The sequence below is a fragment of the Nannobrachium achirus genome (genome assembly GCF_963921795.1).
Source record: "Nannobrachium achirus genome assembly, chromosome: 4".
Taxonomy (NCBI): Eukaryota; Metazoa; Chordata; class Actinopteri; order Myctophiformes; family Myctophidae; genus Nannobrachium; species Nannobrachium achirus.
Window position 1 is genome coordinate 36,920,756 of NC_137813.1, and position 15,128 is coordinate 36,935,883.

The window sequence follows — 15,128 nt, forward strand, 5'->3', positions numbered from 1 at the left end:
TGTGAGCTTTGTCTTGTCAGGACATGCCTTGTAACTAACTACACAGCAGCTGCTGTGTAGTTAGTCTCCACCTAACCCTGTGGCTTCTCCTGGTTAATTGTGTTTTTTCCCCCACAGATTGTTATGTGAAACTATGACGATATCAGATTATGTGTTTCTGTTGCAAGATTTTGTCAAAGTAGCCTAGTATGGTGACATAGTATATAGGATATGCAGTTAAGCACTGCAGTTGAACTACACCCTTCCCCTATAGTATGCCTATGGCCTAAGGTAAAAATATGAATGTAAAAATAATAATTGTATTTAAAATTATAATTAATGTAAATGTACTTACTTATTCATCAAGTATGCAGAATCCTGTCTATGAGATATTGTTTTGCTGATGAAGTTAGCATTTCTTTGTAGAGAATTAAACTACTCTTATAAAACATTAGCTAGGCCTAATTATTTACATCAGATGAGGAAATACCTTTACTTTTTAGAGTTAAATTAAGAAAACACATCTTCTGTATGTCTTCAATTGCCCACTATATAACTTTATAGTGCAGTAAATAGGGGTAAAAGTGTAAATTTAAATGTGTTCCTCCGAATCTTATAATATTAAAGACCACTACTACATTTATTTTAGGTGATAAATATTTTATAAATATTGCCATGGTAGTTAATTTATTCAATAATGTTTTTGACTGGGGAGTGGACATTGTGCATTTGTGTAAATCTGTTTAATTGTATGTAATATACATACATAATTTGTATTTATTGTATTATTTTAGTTTTATATATATATATATATATATTTTCCAATGAATAAAATGTAAAAAAAATGAAAAAAAAAATATTTGTGAGCTTGTAGATCGGCTATTTTCAAATAGCAGGTATGTAGGCTACATATGTATGTCAGAAATACATTTATATAGGGTTGAAGTTATTTGTAATCATAATCAAAATGCCAAAATCTACATAGTAACTCAAATGAGCCAGTCTTTTGAATGGCTCTTTGAAAGGAACGGATCCGAGATCCGGCTCACTTCAGAGAGCCATAAATCCCATCTCTACTGTGTGCACTGCAGTCGCACATGCGCAGTAGAGTGGGAGGGGGTTCCTAGCGAGAGGTGGCTAAAATATATGCCTGTATAAAAAATGTCGTTTTATATTAATTGTATGACAATTAAGTACAATCATGGCGGCAAACATAGCTTAGTAGCTTGCCAGAGTATTGAGCAGTGTACATGCCAAGCGGGGAACCGTTACGTTTACTGGTTTGCTGGGAATAGCCCTTCATGGCCTCCATGGCCTCTCTCACAAATAATATTATAAAGATATATATATATAATGTTATTAAATGTACTGCCATCTGTGTATATATGGGGGGAATGTTAAATATTTGTGTGAATATTTTTGCAAATAGAAAAATCAATAATCAATCAATCAAAAACGACGACAATAATAATAATTATGTTTTTGATAAGGCATTTTTGTAGACTACTATTTTGCTGGGGTCCTTAAGGAGCATGCGTGGCTATGAGAAAATAGCAGATCCACAAGCTCACAACGCCTCTCAACGCGACGCCTTGTGAGCTTGTAGATCGGCTATTTTCAGAGCGTCAGCGTGCGATGAGCGCACATAAGACAAGTCATTCTCAACGTGCAGTTCTTTCTTTCCTTGTTTTACCTCCTTCAGTTCTGTAGTCCAGTGCGGGTCTGCGGGACGATTCGGACGACGCTCGATGTAAATGGTAATTTTTGCGTCTTCCCGTGTGTATTTCTAAGTATTTAACCTTGTTATTTATGTGCTGAACTTGAATTAATGCGTAGTTTTCAATAATGTTTATCCGAGCGTGTTGTTGACCCACAGCTGTGTGTGAACATCTCGGCCAGGGCCTCTAAACGTGGTGGTTCCACATGGTTCCAACGTGTAGCTCACAACTAGCCTACGTTAACCGGACGAATATTATGGACTAATAAAAACAATAACCCCACTACTAACTTAGCTAAACGGTAAATGATTTGTTTTAATCTTCTATGATGTTTAGCACTGGGCTCTGAATTTGTGCTGAATAAAGTGCACTCTGGCCCTGACAAGCTAGAGCCTGAGGAGATGCCGTCCAATTCAATGTTGTGTGTGTCGGTCCATTTTGCAATGTATCCTAATAAAAACAACGTATTTTGTTTCTCCAAGGCATGGAAGACACGATGAAGCGCTGTACGGTGATTACTAGGTAAGTTTCACATGATGTCTGTACTGCATAAGTTGCAATGACTGTTGATTGCTTAGGCTACTCTTGAATTAAACCACGCTAGTCACTCCAGTCCATACCATGTGAAATGAATAAGAATTGAGGCGTTCTTTCCTTTGATGTTTAGCACTGGGCTCTGAATAAATATGGCGATAAACGTGCACCCTGGCTTTGACAGGCCAGGGCCTGAGGAGATGATGATGCCTTCTTCATCGTGTGTTCTGTTTTGTTCATGCTGCGAGCCTGCTGCAACATAGTAATATCCATGTGTATTACTATTTCTTTCTCACAGGCAACGAATGCTGCCTTAAAGCTGAATGTCACAAGGTAGGTTGGTTACACGTGTCTGCATTCTTTCCTCGATGCATCCACATGGTAGCAAGCAGCAGAAAACGTTTCTTATGATGTATTGCACTGGGCTCTGAGACTCAGTGGTGATAAAAGTGCGGCTCTGCCCCTGACAAGGCAGAGTCTGAGGAGATGAATGCTAGAAATGGACAAAAATAATGTAAAATTGATGACCTCTGTGGATTATGTTCCCTGATCATGTCTTTTTGTTGTACACAGATGATGGGCCTTCGTCTGTTAACATCAACGCAACCAGGTAAAGTGTCCCTGCTAGCCAGGGCAGGATTGGGCCAACAGACTACATGAAAGGACTTCAACCTTGGACTAACTGAACCAGTTTACTCCTAATTACATTGATATACCCCCCAGCCCACCCTCTGATCAAATGTCTATTGTATTTATAATGGATAACTGATTCTTGCCTCTATGCAAGCTAATAATGCAGATCTTATTTTTTTACTTGATTTATCACCCATCTTGTCTAATATGCTTTAGTTTTGATGGTGCATTACTTGCAATATAACCCTAGAGAAGTGTTATGTAGGGGGGGGGGGGGGGGGTGTATATACATTTATATTTTTGTCAAGTCACTAATGCAGCAGAGAAGTGAATAAAGAATACATATTTGAAAGTAGCTTGTTTTCTTTTGTCAAAGTCTGTAATGCAGCGGAGAAGTGAAATCTTATGTAAAAAGGTGCAAAAAGTGTTTTGCTGCCAGAGCAAGGAAACAGGAAAACTACACATTATTACTAGGTGGTAATTAATTGCATCTGGAGTGAAAATTCGAAAGGAGGGTGATAGTAAATGTGTTGTCGTTCCTTATGGAAAGGCGATGTTAAAATTCCCTAGAGGGAAAGACTTTGAACAAATGAGCTAAAAAAAAGAGAAAATCATCCAGTTAGTTTAAAACCAACTTTTACAATGCATATATCCTGTGTTGTGCCACAGGAGATGGGGAGGGAAAAAAGACACTAGAGGTTGCACGCAGTTACATTTTTGAGTGATTAATAACTAGGCTTACAGAAACATACAGTGTCAGTACATTTTCACTGGCAATTCAATTATACTGTATGTAAATACAGCCCCAATAGGTGTGGTGATATGGTGGAATGTGATTTGATGATTCTTGAGATGGCAGATGTATTGTGTAGAAGTGGATAGCTTTTGTAAAAGTGAGCCTTAATATTTTCTGAAGCACTCTGCATTCTGAAACTAAGATCACAAGTAGTTCATATGAAATAAATCCATGTCTAAAATTAATAAACCCATAACACTTTAAATAGAAATTCCTTTAAGCCAAAACATCTATCAGTGGCGGAAGAACTTGGATTTTGTACTTGAACGACTTAGATTTCTTACCACACAAGGTTTCCACAATGTAGAATTACTCTAGCTTGGAAACCAGACAAATCTGCTGAAAAAATTGATGTTAGTCTGGCCATGCCAGGCTAGTGTCATGGCACCCTAAGGTGCCAAGGGGCACCCACTTGAGAAATCCTGCTTTATGAACTGAGAAATGTTTGGTACACTTAATTATTAGTCTGATTACTAGATACCTGATTATTATTAGTATACTTTATATTTATTGTGATGTGATATTCTTCTGTACGAGTACTGTGTACCATACTTCTTGCCTTCATCTGCAACTTGTACCTACTGCTGTGCTCTGGTGCATACATATCCTCGTGGGAAAGGTATCTCTATCTAGGCCTGTCTATCACCAAATTGTTAAATAATTTTCCATACAATATTTATTTATGTCTGTCTGTCTGTCTGTGTGTGTGTGTGTGTGTGTGTGTGTGCGCGCGCGTGTGTGACCCCAAAGCAGCAGATCCAGTAGGCGGGCTTTAGACCGGATGTGACCACACTGATTAAACAAATCAAACCAGGCGCGGGAAGCCTGGTTTGTTGAGTTTGTTTATTACAACAAATGAGACAAGGACAGTAACTCCAAACACTGTTTCTGTATCTTTATTATAATTCTAACAATTTATTCATCTCTTAAAACATTTGAAATTCATAGTTTATATGAATGCGTGTATATGTATATCACATATACATATATATTATGTAAGTTACATTTCTTCAGTTCATATTTTCTTTTTTTTTTAAAGATCTCTTAAAGGAAATGAGATGCTTTCTATACAGTCAGACCAATTCCTTCAGATCTTGATTTTTCTCCTGACAGCTGTAATCACCCAGCTTTACCAATAAAGCCATTTAGATGCAGGAAAGAAAGAAAGGGGGAAAGAATCAGCAAATCAAGTTAATCTCTGTCCCCACATGGAAGAGTGGCTTAGGGTCAGGGTTTGGTATATCATCTCTGAGACTATGATACCAATGATAGATTTGAAGCCAGATTTGGCTTGTTGACCCTTAAAAATTAGCTATTTAAAATGATAATTTAAGTTAATTTTGAAGAATGTAACATAACTAAAAGGTCACAGTTTTGCTAAAGAAAAAAAGGTATATTACACAATGCACTTGTAATAAACAGAGCTATAAGCATACTGCCACAGCTATTCTTAAGCGGCTGCAGGAGGCATATTATACAAACAGGAAGATGCAAGTGATGATGTGCAAAAACAGTGGAAGTTCTAATACTGTCAGGTCCATAGAATAGCGCACGGGTAAATGTAGAGAATGGGCCAAACTGTATAGAAAGCAGATAAGTTAAATAACAAATACATTGTAACTTTTTCATGTTAAACATTATTTGGAAGACAGAGATTCTTTAGAACTTTTGAGACTTTCTTTTTTACATCTTAAACCATAATAAGGATGCCCATTATTTTCATCGTCCTTATTGCTATATCACTTGGATTCATATACAGTACACATCCTCTCTCCTTGACCACCAGCATAGTAAAACTACAGAGACATATCCTCCTCATTTACTTTGCTTTGAATTCATAGCGTTAGGACAAATGGCACATAAAACCCATGTTCTATCCCCACATGTACATTGAGAGGGACAGTAGGTTTAGTAGGAAAGCAAATTTCCCCTCTCTACCCTGATATACAATATAATACACACACGTAGCATGAGAGGTGATGTGTTGTAGGTAGAGGTCATGAGAGAGCCCTTATATTTGATCCCAGCAACAATTAAAAATATAATTATGCAGAATGAAAAATGTAACAGGAAAACCGAAGAATGAATAACGAAATATTGCAATTCCGGACACATAACAAACAATGGACATCTTATATGGTATGTGATCAAATAACAGCGGTGAAATGGCTTATGAAATAATCTTTTTAAATAAATAAAGAGGGGGATAAACAAAGAGATGCATACTTGTTATAATAGCATGTAACATGGGCATCATCTCTAGTACAGTTGCTACATTTCCAACACCTGTGAAGTGGTTGTGGGCAATAGAAGGACATGTTATTCTGTTGCCATACAGCAAAAAAGTGTTGAGCAAATCAATTCACAGTTTCACAAAATCACTTATTTCCCCATTCTTTACCAGTGTCAGATCAAAGTGGCTACTAAGCGTAAAAGAACAAGTCGCTCTAAAATGTGCTTCACATTTTATGTTATACTATTCCTTTTTTTCCACCATATTTTTATTTTGTACATAGGAGCAATGTAAAAAAATACAGTGCATTGAATAATACAGTTTCTTTCAAATCCCCCCCAAATATCCATATACTACCACCATTCTGTACCTGTACATGATTATCTTGATTATATTGTCAAGAGATACACTGACTGCACAAGAGCACCACCGAAGGCGGAATAAGGGAAACCTTAGTTTGCGTCAGAAGCAATAATAACAGTAAGGACGATGATAGTAATGATAAATAGTAACGATAAATCTCTTCATATCAACATCAGTATTCCAGAACCATTTAAAGTTTAAAAATTGTTGTAAGAACAATCAGAGTATTAAAACTGATATATGTTTCTCTTTAATCACTCCCGCTGGGTGTCGGTTCTCGTCCTCCGGGGGTCTGTGGAGAGAGGGCAACTTTGTGTGTGTGTCTGCGTGTGTGTGTGTGTGTATGTGTGTGTGTGTGTGGGGAGGGAGGGAGGGGGGATAGACCAGTGGTTCTCAAAGTGGATTCCATGGGACTCTGTGGGTTCCTTTAGGGGGGTCTAAATTGACCCATACAATTCTGTAACTCTGACAGTGTACAAATGGAACCAAATAAACCCTGACGGGTTCATTTGGTTCCATTTTTACAGTGTCAGAGTTAAGGGGAGACCTTGAAATGTGAAAGTTTGAGAATCACCGGGATAGACTATGTGTTAGTGTAGTGCAGGAGTAGGGGGATTGGATGGGAAAGAGCGAGAAATGGCAGTTTTTCTCTTCCCCTCCCTCTCCTTTCCAGCCTGTCTCCCTTGGACAGAACATCTGAGCGGTTCACACAACAGTGGCGGCGACACTGGAGAAGTCTTTTCTTAATAAATAGAATCTTCTGGGGAGACGTTTCCTCAAGTCGTCACACATCCCCTCAACAGCTGAAAGCACAGTCTCTTTTTTTTATAAGTACATCTTGGATCCAAACATGTAGTGAATATATAAGGTGTCCCATAAACCCTGACACAAACAGGTGTTTGTGCATGTGTAATAAATGTGTGTGTGTGTGTGTGTGTGTGTGTGTGTGTGTGTGTGCGCGCGTGTGTGTGTGCGCGTGTGTGTGTGTGTGTGTGTGCGTGTGTGTGTGTGTCCATGCAAGCTTATGTCTGTGAAACCTGTGTACCTGTCAGTGTGTGTCATTTCTATGTATGTCGTTGGTCTGGGCACTTATTTTTGCTACAAATTTGTGATACAGTGACCAGTCTGTATATACGTCATTATAAGACTAAAGATGATAAAGAGCTATAGAGAAATATAATTATCCTGATCACAGGACCTTCAGTGAGCACGGAGCCCTGCCAGTGGTGAGGTAAACAGACGGCCAATCATACGCAGACACACAGCAAGCTTCCTTCTTTCGCCTTAACCAATCACAAGAAAGAAGCTTCTCATTGTTGAGGCCAAAGCTTTATCAATACATTAAGCAGTTGTGATAATACATCCCTGCATTATATATATATATATATATATATATATATATATATATATATATATATATATATATATATATATATATATACCAATCAATCTCAATAATGACATTCATGCAGACACAGACACCATACTAAGCGTAATACCCATTCACACTGGAGTTGTCATTGATTGCACTCTTAATACTTTTGGTGGCTCTTGGACAGAGATCTGACCTGCCTGCAGAAGACTGCTGGACAAGATGGCTTCTCCGAGTCAATATCACAGAAGAGGTTGAAAGCACAAAGGAAGACACCTGTCTGTCTGTCTGTCTGTCTGTCTGTCTGTCTGTCTGTCTGTCTGTCTGTCTGTCTGTCTGTCTGTCTGTCTCTCTCTCTTTCTTTCTTTCTTTCTTTCTTTCTTTCTTTCTTTCTCCAATCAGCACAAACTGCTCAGATGAAAAGCTAGCTTATTTTTGATTGTTCTTCTCAATTATTTGGTTATACAAATGCATCATATAGGTTGCCACAGCCGCTCTGTCTCTGTATACATTTGCCTGTGAGGATCAGTGGGTGTTCATGTTGAATGTTTCACTATGTGCGACCCTCACTTGCACGCAGGTGTGTGTATGTGTAAGCAAACCTTCAACCCTACACCTAAAAAACTGGAGTGTTCATTTAACTCTGAGTAAAAAAATTGACTCTTAGAGTCAGTAAAATCCTCATTGTTTACCACTTGAAACCAAGCATTCCTATATTCTGTGGGGGAAGATTTGCCAAAAAAATAGCCAATGAGATTTTTGGCACAGAGATTGTAACTCATTAATCATTAATCATTTGTAACTATTTAAGTGTAAAATAGTGAGTGTAAAAATGTATCAACATGTAACCAAATGGATCTGGTGGGTCCTATTGATTGCATTTGTACACTCTCTGAGTTAAATGAACAGCAGGATTTTACTTTGTGGGGAGTGTCAGCTGGTGGCTTTATGGACCGTCAACCCTTTCTTCACCCTTGTGTTTCCCTCTCCCTTGTGACTTGTCTCCCTCTCTCTGTGAAATCTGGTCCCTCTCATTTGTTGAGTGAACCCACCATGGATAGCAGCAGTTGTGTCTTCTTCCCTCATTGACTCCAAACCCTGCCCCCCCCCTCTCTGTCTCTCTTGTTTATTCTCTCTTTCTCTCGCTCTATCTCCACTTGCAATCTCAGCTCCGACTCCCATCCTCCCTCCTCCTCTCAGTCCGTCCATCCCGAGGTGAGAGAACAGAAATGGGAAACGGGCTGCTGGACAGCCTGAGGAGAAATCAAGAAGGATTGAAAACATATGTTACTTTTGAGATTTGGCACTTTGTGGGTATGCAGAGATCTGAGTCATTCCTATTCTGACTCGAGTACCTTTTTAGTTTTTCAAGGAATATGTCACATTTGTTCAACCATTATCTCCATATATCGGTCCTCAGTGCCTCACTAATGCTCACTATTATAAGACAGTACCATTTCTGTCCACTTGCTCTGTCTCAGAGGCTGGCTGCAGATGACTTGAGAATTCACTATCATGCGTGTGTGTCCGTCCGCAGCTAATCTGGCATACAGTACTTTGTCCTCTGCATTTGACCCATACTAACTATGTATGAACAGTGAAAAGCCACAGTACAATTCCAGCAGCTTGTCCAGTACCTTGGACAAGAGCAAGGTTATGTAAGCTGTACAGTACCTACTGTAGAATGAGTGTCTTTTGGTGAGGGAGGAAACTGGAGTACCTGAAGGAAACCTACGCAAACACAGATGAGAAAATGCAAACTCAACACAGAAAGACCCCCCTGTTGGGAGTACCTTCAAGCAGTGAGGCAACCGTGGTGACCACTGCCCTGTGCTGATGTCACCTGGAGGTACATTTTGAAGCAATCCACAGCCAACCTCTGAGACAGCCAGTAGACAGAAGTGGTACCAACAGCTGTTACTGAGCAATAATATAGTCGAGGTCATTCCATATCGGGAGATTCTGGCACTCATTAGAATCCTATATCATCTTATCACAGATACAGAGATCTCCATACATGGGCACATATGTGATTTACGTCACAATGACATGCACAGACTTTCACATAAATGTCCGTTTCCGTTTATGGTCGAATCCACAATATGGATCTCATATGGTGGTGGACATCCCCAACCTTTTCACACAGATAGCTAGATCTTTTCCTACGTTCTTAGCTGATCCCCTGCCGTTACTGTACTTGATGTACATTATTTTTAGTTGAACCGCCGATCCAACCAACATGCCCATAAAAAGGAAAAAGACTGACAGATACAGAGATCTCCATATATGGGCAGTTTGGCACATATGTGATTTACGTCACACTGACACGTACAGACTTAGCTTTACTGATGCCATCAGGGATCTCCATATATGGGCATAAAAGGGACAAGGGACTCGCATAGACTTTCCATAAATGGCCGTTTATGGTCGAATCTACAATCATATCACGGACACAACGTCAGGTTTTTACTGCTGTCTGTCAATGCCTGGGACCACGGCATAGGGGCGGCATAGCTCAGGGGTAGAGAAACCGTTATTAGAGCACGAAGGGTTCCCGTAGGGTTCCCAGTTCGAATCCGGGCTCCCCCTGAGTTAATGTCGAAGAGTCCTTGGGCAAATTCTGAACCCCTAATTGCTCCCGGTGAGCAGGTTGGTGCCTTGCATGGTTTCCTCCGCCACCGGTGTATGAATGTGTGTGTGAATGGGTGAATGTAATGCACAATCTATGTAAAGCGCTTTGGATAAAAGCGCTATATAAATGCACCATTTACCATTTACCACGCAAAAAAAACGTGTGCAAAACTTTTGCACACGGATAGGTCAGACTTTTGCCTATGTTCTGGCTGCTTCCTCTGCCGTTACAATTGTACGAAATACATTCTTTAGTAGAATGTCCAATCCAACCAATATGCCCATAAAAGGGGCATAGACTGACAGATCTCCATATATATGGGCACATATGCGATTTACATCACACTGACACAGTGTGAAAAATGTTAAACTGCAACTAAGTTGCAGTTTAAGATTTTTCACACTTTGCATGTCACACTGCTATAGAAGTGTCTGAATAGTAACTGCTATAGAGACACTTCACAGATTATCATTATTTTTTTAATGTTGCTATTGCCCATTATTTTGCCTACCTGCATACTGACACATTATTCTTCAACAGATCTTTGCCATTTCCCCCCTGAAACAACACACAGATGCTCATATTCACTGCTTCACTGTTAATGTTCATACTACATACTGTCATTCTGGATATCATTTCATTGTAGTACTATATCCTTTCTTATTTGTATATGTTGCAACAAATACTGTCTTATATTACAACATGACAATAAACCATGACATCTAACAACAAATGCTATCTCATCTCCATCAACAACTGCCCATATGCATTTATACCCAAGTGTCCACATGAATCATTCATACTCATTGCTCAACCAACACCATCCTTAATCACTACATGTACACAACTAACTGTGAGGGCCGCACTCTAGATGTGAGGGCCGCGAAGCGCCCCAACTTCTAGTAACGTGAATGTAAACTAATAAGGCATTAGTGAGGACTGATATATGGCGATATCATTGAAAGAAGGTGAAGTGTTCCTTTAAAGCAGCTTCATTATAAAAGATACAAGTTACAGAGCTCTGAAGTCCTGGCGGTGCTATTACCCAGGTTCACATTGTTACTTTTTGTATTGAAATCCCCATTGGGGAATCTTGGATCACGTCATATAGAGCATCGCAGTGAGGTGTCGGAAGTAAACTGCCCATTCATTTACCCCATAGGGGATTTCATTATCAGCCATACAATCGTAACAATTCAATGAAACATGTTTTAATAAAGATCGCACAGAGAAGAACTGCATTACCCATACTGCTAAAAATGTACCGGTGAAATCGACATCTATGATTGGTGGAACTTCTTCTTCTTTTGTGTATCTTGCGGTTACCACGGAAGTAGCTACTGCCCCCGGTCTGCCCGGTGGATTATAGCACTTCAACAGAACTCTGTGAGCGAGTGTCTTTCTTTTACAAATATTATGCACTATTTTAAATATGGCGATAAGAGCGTCCACAGAGATGGAAATCACTACATGTCAGGCCATATGCTGGCCAGGATAACTAAACTGAGCGTGATTTAAGGGATAGGCCTATAGGCCTATTTCATGAAATAAGTGTAATTTGCAATGCATTCTGGGAGTGTAGTTTCCGCAATTTTGAAAATAATGATGTACATAGTCTTGTGCCCTTTTTTTCAGCTTTCTAATTAATCGTTGCATTCAAAATCTTTTGAATATTATCATGATTCCTCACAAGCCAGGGTGGCTTTGTCAGAGGCTTAAAATACGTTAAATAACTACTTTATGAAATGTCTATGGAAGAAATGAATGGGGAAAACGCTTCCGACACCAGAGTGAAGAAGGGGTGGGGCTTCAACTGCGATGCTCTATAAGAACTGTGTTCCAAAAATAAACAAAACATCCGGGCATTATTGCCAGGGGCTTGGCTCTGCATCGTTTTTTCATTCATATTTGATATAGCCTGTTTCTGTAGAAAATTGAATTAATTCTGCCGAAAAAAGGCGGAAACTACACCGGGCCGGTGAGAAATGTAGTTGTTGGGTTTAGTTTGACTCGTTTCTAGCGTTATTGTGTTACTCTTTGGGTAAATCTGTACATTTCCACCTTTAGTCGATGCTTCATATCCATATGAGTAAAATCGCCAGGGTGGTGTGATCTTAGAATTCAACACAAAAAATAACAACGTGAATCCGGTTAATAGCGCCATCTAGCGGTTGGTGGTCTATTGTTTCCAGGCTTAGAATGATTAGGCTAAAGAGGAACACACACTGGACGCGGAGGCGGCGCGGAAGTGGCGCGGAAGCGGCGCGTCAAAAAATAACGGCTGTGGATGTGCTGTGTGGCAGCGCGCTAGCCTAGTTCCAGACCCTGAATCGCTAGCCACACCCCTTAAAATTTTTATTTTGGCGATTCAGGGGTCTAGAATTGCTCTCATTGAAGAGGCTTTCCTCGTTCGAAAATCCGTACGGCGAATCAGCGTTGTGAATCAGCGTCTTGTGATCAGCGTGGGTGGGGATTTCCCAGAACTCATGTGCAATTCGCCGCCGCCGGACGGGACCGCACATCGTGTCGCGGTAAAATGCGGTAAATTGCGGTAAAATGCGCTATGAAATATCAGTAGCAGACATGTTATGTTGTGTTTGATTACTAATTCGTTGTGCTCCTATTCCTGCTGTTTCTTTGGTTAGCAAGTAGCACTAGCAAGCAACAGCAAATGTACTTGAGTTAAAGTACAAAAGTATTGGCATCAAAATGTACTTAAAGTACCAAAAGTAAAAGTACAAAATGTGTGAAAATAGCCGATCTACAAGCTCACAACACAACGCATCGTGATTCGATGTGTTGTGTGAGCTGAGCTTGTAGATCGGCTATTTTCAAATAGCCACGGTATAAAATATGGTAATAAGTAACTAGTAACTAAAGTTTTCAAATAATTGTAGTGGAGTAAAAGTACAATATTTGCCACTGAGTGGAGTAGAAGTAAAAGTACTGAAAACTGGAAATACTCAAGTAAAGTACAAATACCTCAAAACTGTACTTAAGTACAGTACTTAAGTAAATGTACTTACATCTGACTTATTACCTGTCCAACACTCTCCTCAGGGCACGCTCGATATTCATCCTGTGTCCCACGCGCGTCACGCCCAGGTCCAGATAGTCCTCCTTGGTGAGAGAGGGCAGGTGTGTGCCGTCGATCTCGTTGTCCAGGAAGCGCTCCCGGTGCTCTCCCAGGTTCAGGTACGCCAGCCAATCAGCGACGTCGTACTTGGTCCAGTAGGGCAGAGGCTTGGAGGCAAAGGGCTTGGTGGGGGGGGGAGGCGGGAGATGGGGGTAGCTCAGGCAGGTGGGAGGAGGGAGAGGGTGCAAGGGTGGGGAGGAGGTCCCTGACAGGAAGTGGGTCGGAGAGAGAGAGCGAGAACCAACCAACAAGGCGGAGTTAGGGGCGGGAGGGGCGCCGGACGGGGCAAAGAGGGGAGGCGAGGGGGAGAAGTAAGGGTCTCCGAGGGGGTGCCCGGGCGAGGGGGGTGTGACGGTGCCACAGCGGAGGTCATAGAGGGCACTGTACAGGGGCGTGGTCGGCAGCAGGGGGAGGGAGGAAGGGCGCGGGGGACCCACCTTGGGCCTCTCCGACGGGGAGATGAGGGGGCTAGGGGCTCGCCTGCGCTGGAGGTGGGACTCGGCCTTCCTGGAATCTCGGCTGGGGATGAACTGGAACTCCAAGGCTTTGGTCCGGTAGACAGGTCTGTGTTTGGGGGAGGTGGGGTAAGGGGCGTAGCCCGTGGGGGACAGTGGCGAATTTGGGCGTGGAGGCTGAGGCTGAGCGGGAAGCGGAGGCTGAGGGGATGGAGAGCGAGCCCAGGTTTGGTACTGGGAGGTCGCTGTGGGGGAAGGGGACAGCGCTGGCTGGGAGTGAGAGACAGGGGAGGGGGACTGAGAGCGTGCTGATGGAGGGCTCAAAGCCGAGGTGGAGTCTTCCGAAAACCTACAGAGGGCGAAAAAAGGTGGGAAAATGAACGACGGAGAACGCAAGATGAAATACATGCACAGACCATAAAGGGAGATGTTTTAATAAAGCATTCTGCCACGTTTACCAGCTATATCTGAAATCCGACAATACCACCAGTGAGAGAGTCTGTATAAATCAACATTCTTAAAGATGTACTAAGTAGAATTAAACTGGTTTCCTCTCCTCTCCTACTGTCATAAAACAGGGTGTAAATTCAAGTTGCTGTCGAACTTTTATGTTCACCCTGACAGATAGTGAGATGAAGAGTGGGGAGTGGAAATGGTTCTATTACCTGTGTCTGCTTGGAGAAAGACAACCAAAAAGGGGGAGGAGGGGGAGAAAAGAGGAGAGGTTTACACAGTATAGAGCACTTACAAAGCACACAATCACACAGGGCACCATTAATCAAAGCAAACCTACCACTTTGGGGTTTATATGAACCTCAAATGAAAAGGTGAAATGTGTTCCAACTTTTATTTATTTATTATTTTTCTGTTTCTTGGACTGACTGTATTTTAACTTAATTTTATGTTGTGCTGCACTGTACCATAGTCATGTTTGATATTGTTACGAAAAATAAATACAATTTTGAATTGCAAAAATAAAAAATAAAAAATCTAAGAAAACCTACCACAGGGGTTCCCAAACGTATTGATATCAAGAACCTCAAAATGGCCATAGCTTCTGGTTGTGGCTTCCCATTACGAAATGGATTTTCTTTTTTGTTTAACGACAATAGCAAAAAATAGCTGATCACAACAACAATATTGTAAGTATTTTTCATTTTTAGAAAATGTTTCAAAGGTTTTAACAAAACCCTTCAAACAGGGACAGCATCTTGGATCATATATACACACTATACTTTTTTCCTCGCCTTTCCACTTTGAAAACCTGTAACCTGCCA

At 40.9% G+C, this 15,128-nt stretch overlaps 1 protein-coding gene and 1 long non-coding RNA gene across 2 annotated transcripts in view; one reads left to right on the plus strand and one right to left on the minus strand.

The window, feature by feature from the left end:
- Window positions 1–1,702: 1,702 nt before the first annotated feature.
- On the plus strand, window positions 1,703–3,105 carry LOC308283410. Its single transcript, XR_013961921.1, has 4 exons — window positions 1,703–1,736; window positions 2,180–2,219; window positions 2,530–2,564; window positions 2,805–3,105. It is a non-coding gene; the product is annotated as an uncharacterized lncRNA (long non-coding RNA).
- A 5,688-nt stretch (window positions 3,106–8,793) lies between these two features.
- shank1 (SH3 and multiple ankyrin repeat domains 1) overlaps window positions 8,794–15,128 on the minus strand; it is a gene marked incomplete at both ends in the record, with an annotated part of 76,111 nt that continues 69,776 nt past the window's right edge. Inside the window, 2 exon segments of the mRNA XM_080723267.1 lie at window positions 8,794–8,881; window positions 13,301–14,200. Of these exon segments, the coding sequence (XP_080579393.1) occupies window positions 8,794–8,881; window positions 13,301–14,200 (988 nt within the window).